The following is an 11318-nucleotide window of genomic DNA, read 5'->3' on the forward strand; positions in this document are numbered from 1 at the left end:
CAAAATTAAATGCAACGTAAACACCCCCTCCGTAAAACCAAGCTACTTAATGCGCCGTTCCCCTAAGCGTCATTCATACTCTACCCTTAACATTAACATACGTTAACGGAACCACCGATATGAAATGAGAATAACAGTGTGAAGAAAGAATCGCAAATGAATAAGTTGGAGTATTTTTAACGGTAAGCAGATAAGCAGTTGCAAATAAATAACTAACTACTAGTACTGTACTGTTGAGATATGAGTATTTGGTAGTTTTTTGCATCACGCGCCGTTAGGAGCGCGTGGTCGTGTCCAATCCCGCTGCTATTATAATAGTGCTTCTCTGAGGCTTACACTCAGAAGATCGTAGACTCATCCTTCCCCTGCGATTGGGAGGGAGCGAGGTGCATTCAATCTTTCGTCATGGCGCGGAGGTTGTTGGCGGCACTGGCAGCCATTTCCATAACCGTCTCTGTACTTTTCGGAGATTCCGTTGACTGCTTCGACGGTGGCGGCAAATCCGAACCACAGCCCACTCTCTGCAACGAGCTCATTCTCCCCGCCGGTTACCCCTGCTCCGAATACATGGTAACCCCTCACTCTCTATACCTTACTTCAACAACCAATTCACTCAACCTCTTTTTTCCTTCTCTCTTAAACATCGAATATTTGATATTATTTGCAGTTGCAGAAATTCAACCTTTAATGCTAAAATTGGATCATTCAGATTATTATTCATTTGTTGTTATTATTGTCATTATTCGTCTGCTAATACTGATAGTGTCTTTTGGTGTCAGCTAATAGCCAAGTGTTGGAGGGTTGTTATTTTAATTTGTCCTGTTTTCTGTGTTGATTTTCAGATTCAAACGAAGGATGGTTTCTTGTTAGGTCTTCAGCGTGTGTCTTCTTCTTCGTCTTCTCTTCGTTTCGGGCATGCAGGAGAGCGAGGCCCTCCGGTTCTGCTTCTGCATGGCCTATTCATGGTTGGTGCCCTCTCCTTCATTTCATCACTTTACTCTTTGTAATAGATATATCTTCTTATAGCAAGTTACAGTGTGTTTCAACTCACTCCACTTTATCATAGGGCTATATTTGGATAAGAGGAGGGCTAGGGGCCAGCAACTTTTATAATTTGTAGCCATCAAGTAGCCATCAATGATGTTTTTAATGGTGTGAGATTTCATCCAATGGTGTGGGATTACTCACTTTTCTTTCGCTGGTTACATGCTGGCCAGAATTTAATAAAGTTGCTAGCCCCCTAGACTTTTCCTTTGGGTAATTGGATTAATGTTACAAGTTTACTTGTTCAGGCTTTAGTGAAGTTCCCTTTTGAAGTTTTAAACAATCTGATTGAATCTCCATTTTGATATGTTGATGTTATTTGACTTGATTAGGCAGGTGATGCATGGTTTCTAAATACTCCTGAACAATCATTGGGCTTCATCCTTGCAGATCAAGGTTTTGATGTATGGGTAGGAAATGTACGGGGAACACGCTGGAGCCATGGCCATAGGTCTTATTCAGTGAAGAATAAGGTGTGTGGCTCTTCTTTGGCCTATAGAGATGCTGAGGGGGTGTGTGATTAAACTGAAAATAATATCAGTGCATAAAGTTCAGTGCTAAAAAAATTATGAGTCAAAACCAAGATCCAGATGTTCATTTATTCTGAATTTGAATTGGGGGAAAACATTTGCAATTGATATGAATGAGGTCACACTTTAGTAGGTTTTATCATTCGATTATTTAATAGTAAAAGGGTTGGTGCTGAATGTTATCAAGCCTATTCTATTTACTTTGATATGTTTGAAATAAGAATCATTAAATTATTCTCAGTGCTGAAGCTACTTATATTCAGCACCAAATTGAGTTCCAAAGCACTGTTGATGATCACTAATCACAAGAAGGGAAGAAAGCATGGAGGAGAAGAATTGCAACATCCATAAGATTGTTGATAACCACTGATCTTGAGAAAATATTCTAAATTGTCATGATACTTATATTTTCATTTCACTGTCATTTTCAGTGTATATTATTTTTATTGGAATCATTAGAGCCAGAGTTTGTACAATGCATCATGTGATTGATTCAACTTTGGTCCCTTTATATAGAAATTCTGGGATTGGAGCTGGCAGGAATTAGCCCTGTATGATATGGCAGAAATGATCAATTACATATATTCAGTAACAAATTCAAAGCTATTCATAGTTGGGCATTCACAGGTAGTTATGATTCTGGACATCATCCTTTTCAGTTGCTATTTGGTGGTTGTTGTAGTATGCATTTTATTAATTTCTCTTATTTCCAGGGAACAATTATATCTTTTGCTGCCTTCACTCAACCAGATATAGTAGAAAAAGTTGAAGCTGCAGCCCTTCTTTCTCCAATATCATATTTAGATCATGCCACTGCACCTCTTGTGCTTAGAATGGTTAGCATGCACATCGATCAGGTATTTCTTATTTACTCTATGACTACAAGTTTCAGTCTGAAAGCGGGCCTTTGAGATTAGTAATGACTGGTTTTATTCAGATGGTTCTTACCATGGGTATTCATCAACTGAACTTCAAAAGGTGATCCTCCCGTCACTCTCTTTTCCTTTTGCCTACATTTCTTGAGTGTATTTCTAGTTCAGTAAATGTTTAACTTTTCTATTTTCCATACTCATTTTCAGTGAGTGGGGAACCAATCTCTTGGTTTCCTTGTGTGATACGCGTCTAAGCTGCGGTGACATGCTTTCATCCATAACAGGTTCATGTGCCCAACACTATCTCTGTCCTCTATGCTTAGAAGGGTTTGACTTTATTTCAGATGCTAGGCTATGAATGTTATTATTGGTTTATGTGTTTGTTCATGGTGTTGTTATATTCTCCAATTTCCGGAACTCAAATATGTGGTGTTCGTGGTACTGATGAAAGTGATTAACTATCCAATCCAAATAATTTTCTCCAGATGAGAGTTTTCTATGGTCAATCTTCATGGGGTGATGGTCAGTGGACTATCTTTTTCTTCTTGTTTAGATCCACTGATGTAAGCTTGTTCTCTTTTCCAGTATGTGAATTGTGAAGTCTGTATCTACTTGAGTGGAGGTGAACCCTAGTCTGATTTAGCTGTTAGCTAAGTGTTCTGCTGATAAGGCGGAGTTTGCAAACTTACAACCCTATCTGATTTTTTTCACTCACTAAATTTTCAGCTTGCACCTTGCATATCAAATATTGATATCAATGAATCACCACCTTGCACTTTTTTCTTTCACTAAATTCAATTTGGAGTTGCATTTCAATTTTGTGTAGGAATCCTTATGTGCATTGCCTGTCTTATTGAGATATCATGTTTACTAGGTAGGAATAGTGGTCAGCGATAAGGTAGTATGTTCTAAAATAAAATAAAAATCCTCTCATGAGCCTCTTAATTCTCTTGCTGCTTTTCCATTTCCTGGACTTGCAGCTGGGTATATGGTGGAATGGAAATAAAGGTATGCCTTGAACAGAATTATAAAATACTTTAAAGGTTAAAGAAGTGGAATTTATGGTGTGGACCACGTTGATGTGTGCTTCCCTCAAAAATAGTTTTCCTGGACTTCCATTGAAGTTAGTTACTTCCTTGACCTGAAACATTATGGTGAAATCTGTTTCGCTCTAGTTATAGTGAAGGCAATGGCATAATGCATTGAGAAAATCCAAAGGATATCCTCTCTCTGCCTTTAAGAGCTAGTAGATGTAATCTGCGAACTGATTAACTAGTTCAGTAACTCATTTGGATCAAATAATTGGGAAGTTTCCATTTGGCTTATTCCACATGCTTTGTTGATTTTTTGTTTCGTTTTTTGTTCACCACCTGGGAGCGTGGGGGTTTGTTAAATGTTTTTTTTTTTTTTTCCCGTCATCTGCCAAAAACTTGAACCACCTTTTCCAGAGTATGCTCCAATATCCTTATTCAGTAGACTGTAGCTTTAAAGATAGCACGCATAGCTTATGAACATTACTACTTGTTATTTCCGTCATAGGTTTTCATCATATCTGATACCTCTGTTCTTTTTTCTTTCTTTCTCTTTTATTTGCAATAATCATGACTAATTATGACCATGGCATTTGCATGATATAAAGTAGCTAAAGTAGTCTCCTAGATAAATATATATTGTAAAACAGGTATGAACTCTCAATCAATTTTAGCTTGTGGCCTTTTGTTATATTATTATCATTATTTTTATGGTTTACAGCATTGTTCATCTCTTAATGTGTTGGAAAAATGCATGTTAGTGAGAGTAAGGAGAATTACTGGACTATGAATTAGTGAAGCAAATTCTATTACGTATCTTGTGTTCAATTATGTGTACCTAGCATTATTGGCACGGGATAAATGTTTATGTTGGGTATGATGTGTTTTGTCTTGCCAAAAGCTGAAAAGCCACATCCATAAAATAATGAATTTCTAGCTAGTTGGCATGTGCATCTTATAATGTTGGTTTCACTTTTGATGTAATGGTTTGAATTAAATACTTTTACGGTCTCTCTAATAATGCATGTGTCTACAGTGATCCGCGAAGGTACTTTCTCCAAGTATGATTATGGAAAGTTAAAAAATGTGAAAGTGTATGGAAAGTTCAAACCACCTAAGTTCGATCTTAGCCGCATACCAAAATCATTGCCTTTGTGGATGGCTTATGGTGGAAATGATGCTTTAGCAGATGTAACGGATGTCAAGCACACTCTCCAGGAATTGCCATCCACACCGGAGCTGGTTTATCTTGAAAACTATGGCCATGTTGACTTTATTTTAAGCTTGCAAGCAAGACAAGATCTATATGATCCTATGATTAATTTTTTCAAGTCATCGGGCAAATATAGTAGCATTTAAGAATACAATATTATAATATTTGCCGTTATTACTTGCACCATGTAATATAGTAACGGTTTATTGATCCGTGAATCCCTCCACTTTCTCCCTAAAGTTAATATTCTGTGGAGCCTATCTCTTGATCTCCTTCCTGTAAAAATTATGAACCATAGAGGAAAAGATTCAATGGCAATGCAAGCACATACCTTCTGTAATCTCTAAAGCATCTTTTATATGATTATTGTTATTATTATTATGACGAGGTTATTTATTCCTTCATTAATCATTATGGTGTTGCTCTCTCCTTATCCTCCGTCTAACCATTGCTTGCAAAAATATAAGCAAGCAAAGTATCTTTTGTACCCTTATTCTATCTCTTGGTATCAAAATTGTGGTAAATTATTGATTCGTCATGTGTCTAAATACGGGATTTATTTATTATAAAAAAAGAATTTTAAACTTTTTGTGTTAAAAAAATATCATTCTGGATCCAATGGCACATTCAATAAAGATTTGATAGATATGTGTTCGAATATTCCTTACTATTGTATTAGAAAAATGGTAGAAGCATATGCAATAATAATATTAAATAAAGGTGGAAACTCAGGTGAGATCGACTTCACTTAAAGTTGATATCTAAAAGTCATTAGATAAAAATTTAATCAAATTAGTCAAACGACTCTCAAGTATCAATTTTACGTGAAATAGACTGCACCTAAGTTTTCACCTTAGATAAATACAAAAAAAAAGACAAACTAAAAATACTTTTATTTCTGTAACCTCAAAAGCTGTGTAGTACTGTGTACTCGTTAGTGTTTAGTCATGATTTCTTAAGACACTGGGCGACAAAACATTGATTTTTGGCCAGTATCCGATTCTCATTTCTGATTTCTCGTTTCTCATTTGAAATTGAATCAACGTGTTTCTCATTTCCGTCTCTAGGACCGTTTCACCAGTGCCTGAGTAAGTGCCTCACCAATAATAAATAATACACCATTATATATAAATAAACAACAATCCTATATTTCCAATGATTATTAACATTTTGAGCCAATATTTAATTAATAATAATTTACATTCACACTTATAACAATTTATTCATATAATTTATATTTATATTTATATTTATATTTATTAAAGTTAGTATACATAAATTAATAAATTTATACTCATTTATTAAAAGTTATATATATAAGATCTATTAAAAATAATTTAATATTTATACCTACTAAATCTTAAAAACTTACAACTCCCAAAATTTTCTCATGAACAAACGTTAACATTCTCTCTCTCTTTACTTACCCTATACTACGGCCATGGTTGTCTCCTATAAAGGTATTGAGTAAGCCTAGGCATAAAAAAAAACGCACGTGATCTGAGCCCCTCCCATGTGCATTGTACGATGGTGCTAATTAAGTGCTAACCTTATAAATGATTATATATTTCGGTGATAAACTGATATTAAACGGGATCACTCATTCACTCACTCACCTAACTCTTTTCTTCTTTGATTTCTTTGTTTACCTCACCTAACTCTGCTCTTGTAACAAAAATAAAGTAAATTCTTCTGGTTAGAAGACTAATATTCTTACCAAAGTCTTCCCCTACTTTCTTCTTTTCTTGCATGTGGATTCATTAATAATGTATCACACGCCAACTAGAATTTCAATTTATGTACCAGACGATAAAAACAAATGAACACGTACAACAATAATTCAAATACCCAAAAAGGAAACAATTTTTGGAAGTGGGAGAACTAGTAGGAACAGTTCTTTTTGGAGGCTTTAGAAATGGAGAAAATAAATCTTCATAATTAATCTTGAATACGTTAATTCCAACAATAATAATGCATTAGAAACACTTAATAACAATCTGGTGATGAGAACAAAATGTTACAAATACAAATAAATCTTTTTAAAAAAGGAACAACATTAGTCATGATTCCCTTAATATGGAATCTTATTATTATTATTATTATTGTTGATGCTGCTAATGACATTAAGAGCAGCAGCACCACGGTTCTTGATATCTTCAACAAAGGCATCAAGATTCCGATCAGAAGAACCACCGTCAGAGATAGCATCGTCAGCCGCCTTCTTCCACTTCAACGCGTTCTGCTTCAACTGCTCTGCTTTTTCCCCAACCATGGCTTCTAACAAACACTTCTTAACCTCATCTCTGTTAACGATCTTATTCTCTGCTTGGCTATAACCCAACCTGATCCCAGCGCCAAAAACATCGACGATGAACTTGGCATTGGTGTTCTGGTCACCCCAGGCAGGAAAAGTCAACATTGGAACACCAGAAGCCAGTGATTCCATTGTAGAGTTCCAACCACAGTGAGTGACAAAACACGCCACAGAAGGATGAGACAGAACCTCCTCTTGTGGACTCCATTGAACCACTTTTCCCCTTTCAGCAGTTTTCTCAACGAACCCTTCTGGAAGAACATGTGGCTTCACGTTCCAGTCCTTAGGTGGCAGCTTCAAAACCCACAAAAACGACACCTCAGACTCCAAAAGCCCATGGGCAATTTCGTCTATTTGCTCCTGCGGGTGGTACACCAAGCTCCCGAAGCTTATGTAAACCACCGAACGCGGTTCTCTCGAGTTCAGCCATTCAACGCAGTTCTCTGACTTTGTTATCATGTCTCCACGAATGTTACTTCCTCCCATTCTTGCTTTCGGGTTCTTGAACAACGGGCCCACGGGCCTTATGCACATTGATTTCGAGAAGAAGCTGATGAAATCCTTCTCTAACTCCTCGTATGTGTCCACCAAGATGCAGAAGGGTTTGGACAAGTTCTTGAACTGTTCTAATATGACTGTTCCCAGAATCGGGAAGGGACTGAAAGGGTGCAAGAAATCTGGGATCTCGTTGTGTTTGAGAGTAACGGAAGGTAAATTAACATCGATGTAAGGTTGATCGTGTGAAGGGAAGCTAACCAGTTTGTGGTGGTAGTGATAGTAAGCGGTGAAGACTGCCGTTGACTGAATCCATAAGAGAGCAGAAGGAACACCGTGTTCTTCAGCAACGTCGCAAACCCACGGGAAGAAAGGGTTGTTTATGATGCAAGAGATTGGTTGGTTTGACTCTGCGTGCTTCTTGATCATTTGAGAAACGAATCTCTTTCCGACAACTTCCAGATGCTTCGTGTGATCCCCCAGATTCTTCCTGATGGGATCGTCGTCCTGTAAGCCATCGTCGAAGAACTCGAATTTGAGGAAACCATCGCCGACCGGAGCAACGAACTTCTCGGCGATGTTGTTGGCGTTTCTGATGTCCCTGCCGGCGTCCTCGGTGGTGGAGAAAGTGACGAATAAGCCCCTGGCGGCGAGGCACTTTCCTAGCCTCAGGAGAGGGTTTATGTGTCCCTGTGCTGGAAACGAAATCAGCAAGACGTGTATGGCAGCTTCAGACCCCATTTTTGTGCTTCTCTTTTCTTTCTTTCTCGCAAATAACACTCTCTTATGTTTTCTTCCACTACGTTAAATATACAGGAACACTCTCACCATATATCTTCACATCAAGATGCAATTAAAAAGAGGGGAATGCTAAATTTATTAATTTTATAAATAAGATTAAAATTAAATATAAAAAAAATAATAAAAAATAAAAAATCATAATTAATAATATTTATTTTTTTTTAATTGAAGAGGATACACACTTTTTAATTTAAATATAGAAGTAATATCGGTGTTGAACATATACTCCCTTATAGTAGAGTCTATCGTCATGATAAATTATATTATAAATTAATTTATTACTTCTAGAGCAATGCTCTTGTACAGTTGTACTCTATAAAATGTCCAACTCTGAGAAGATATGAATGTATACTTCCATTTATTTTGTTGAGTAATATTAGGGGTATTAATTTTTGTGATTGTTAATCATCAATTAATTATTAATAATGATTTGATGGTATGAAATTAGTGTGAGATTTTATCTAATAACTCATCTTTTTCTAATTATATGTTAGCCAAAAATGTTATTTTCCGATAAAATAAATTGAAAAGAAAAAACTTAAAAAAAACATGTAAAATCAAAGTGAGCTACGGTAGTTATTTGCATATTCAAAATTCCTCACGCAAGTGATGATGAGGACACACTATAATATTATAATATATGTTTCATCGTCATCGTCATAACTTATTGTTTTCTCTTTATATAGTTTTAACTATGCGACACGAGTCCTTTTAATGAATTTCCTTCTTTTTCTTTTTTTTTTTGTCAAAGATGAAAAATAATTCCTAACATAATTAATATAGTAAATATTTTTTATATTCACAACTCTAAGAACGTTTAACAAAAATAACAATAAGAAACTTTTTTATTTGAGCTGAAAAAAAAATAATGCATATATACAACTGCTGCATGCGCGGAGGACTTTGTATAAATATAGACAACAAGAGTATATAATTAAAATAAATATTTTAATGAGCATGAATATGTTTTCTATTTTATTTTTTTAGTATATATCTAAATACATCTTTTGAAATCGAATATTTTTTTCAAAAAAAAAATTATTACGTTAAAAATTTTGGACTTTACAAAAATAAACCATATAAATCTTCTTTCGTCATATTTTTAAAAATTTATTTATCTAAATAAAAATAATAAATCTAACTAAAATATAGATTTAACTAATATTTACCAAAGTGATTTGACCAAAACAAAGTTTAACCAATGCTATGCATGCGTGCTTAGCTGTAATGTGAGAACGACAAATTTAATTAGGTGATGAAAGCAGCTTTTAGGTTCGCATTAAGTGTTACATATACACGTAATATGTACGAAATAGATTATTTGCTCTTTTAACTATTTGAAAGAGAATTTTTTTTTTATTTCACAAGAAAAAGAGGGAGGGGGGAGGAGGGGAATCCTTCTAACTTCATGAAATGAGAAAAAAGAATTAATGAAAATTTTATTTTTCATAAAATAACTTAATAGACAAAATAAGATAATTAATAAGAACCTCTTAGGGATTATAATGTGAAATAAAAAATTTTTCAAATATTAATATATTAAGAACTCAAGCGTTTCTTTAATTTTTTTCATGAGAAATGTGAAAATCATGGGCAGCTGCTACCCCCTGCTAATACGGCCCTAACTCCTGACGTTATTTCAAATTATTAAATCAATTATTATATATTTACTGTATATTTGCATATAAATATTTAATTTATTTTTAATATATTTAATATTTTAACATATTTTAAATCGATAATTAATTTGATAATGATTTTTAATATGGACATGTCATCATAGTTTATATATATGTATAACTATAGATATATGTGAATTCAGATTTAATATTTTAATGTCATTTCTAATCAAATCATCGGGCGGACAAAAACGAGGTTAGGTTTAAGAATTAAGATGTTATTTTTATAATTTAAATTTTAATAATTAATTTTAAAATAAAAGATTTATTTTAAAACAAGCAAAATAATTTCATATTTATCAGGTTTTCATCCTCATCAGCACACAGTGTAACTTGCCATGGATAGAGAAGGGAATTAAATGAGCATCATTAATACGATAATGAAAGGAATTGCTAAGTATTATAAACAGAAAATGCTATTTAAAACATTTATGGACGGAAATCAAGGATAAACGTAGATATTCAGTTGATTTTATATAAAGTTGATAATTAATAATTATTAATAATTTGATACTAAATTTTTATCAAATAATTTTTAATTATCAATTTTATATAAAGTTGACTGCAGTTGAGTTTTCACGTAAATGTAAGCATGCTTCACAAACTCAACTCAAACAATTACTTAGATAATTACTAGAATATTCAATCGGTATTTGACTATTTTGTTTGAATTGTTTGAGGCATATTAGCAATTTTAGCACAAAATTCACCTTAAAAAAAAATCTTTTTTATCCGAGATTATTTGTAAAAAGAAAAAGGGATAAATAAAATAAGTGGCAGCCTGGTGGGTGCGTAAATTTCTCTATTTTAACGACATCTTTTCTTAGTCTGGAACAATTTCTATAAATAAAAAGATTTTAAATTAAATGACTAGGGCCACTAGGGACTATGTCTTGTCTGTTTCCATTTATAGATTTTATTTCTTATTAAATTATGTCCCACAGTTTACAATTGGACCTTGTATTAGTCATTTAGTTGTGTATAACTATTATTACACGAAATATATACAAACACTAAATAAAAACAAATTCATTGATCCTCAGCATGATGATGAGATATTATTCACCAATGCATGCATTAGATTCAACATTGTTTATATCAAAGACATTCGATTCAATATTACATAATTGATTACGTCATAGGAATGGATATCCCTTCGTATCAAACATTGACGCATAAAATACGTAATTTGAATATCCCCGACAGTATCGAACTTTCATGTAACATACGGAGCAGTGTATAATTTTACAGTGGAATTAACTATCTTTTAAATATGATTTTTTATTTAATTTTTAAAAAAGAGAAAATAAAAAGTAAATAATTTTTAATTTTTGATCAA

General features: G+C 33.8%; 2 protein-coding genes across 2 annotated transcripts; one reads left to right on the forward strand and one right to left on the reverse strand.

The window, feature by feature from the left end:
• Nucleotides 1-197: 197 nt before the first annotated feature.
• On the forward strand, nucleotides 198-5030 carry LOC107467183 (triacylglycerol lipase 1). Its single transcript, XM_052254404.1, has 11 exons — nucleotides 198-570; nucleotides 843-965; nucleotides 1377-1517; nucleotides 2091-2201; nucleotides 2288-2431; nucleotides 2512-2552; nucleotides 2654-2792; nucleotides 3321-3344; nucleotides 3427-3454; nucleotides 3824-3895; nucleotides 4514-5030. Exons 1-11 carry the CDS (start codon nucleotides 406-408, stop codon nucleotides 4834-4836), a joined length of 1311 nt encoding a protein of 436 aa, XP_052110364.1. The 5' UTR covers nucleotides 198-405; the 3' UTR covers nucleotides 4837-5030.
• Nucleotides 5031-6643: 1613 nt separating this feature from the next.
• Nucleotides 6644-8333, reverse strand: LOC107467443 (putative UDP-glucose glucosyltransferase). The gene has a single exon (XM_016086543.3). It carries the CDS (start codon nucleotides 8238-8240, stop codon nucleotides 6762-6764), a length of 1479 nt encoding a protein of 492 aa, XP_015942029.1. The 5' UTR covers nucleotides 8241-8333; the 3' UTR covers nucleotides 6644-6761.
• Between the last annotated feature and the right edge of the window lie 2985 nt (nucleotides 8334-11318).

Source organism: Arachis duranensis, chromosome 9 (genome assembly GCF_000817695.3).
Source record: "Arachis duranensis cultivar V14167 chromosome 9, aradu.V14167.gnm2.J7QH, whole genome shotgun sequence".
Classification (NCBI taxonomy): Eukaryota; Viridiplantae; Streptophyta; class Magnoliopsida; order Fabales; family Fabaceae; genus Arachis; species Arachis duranensis.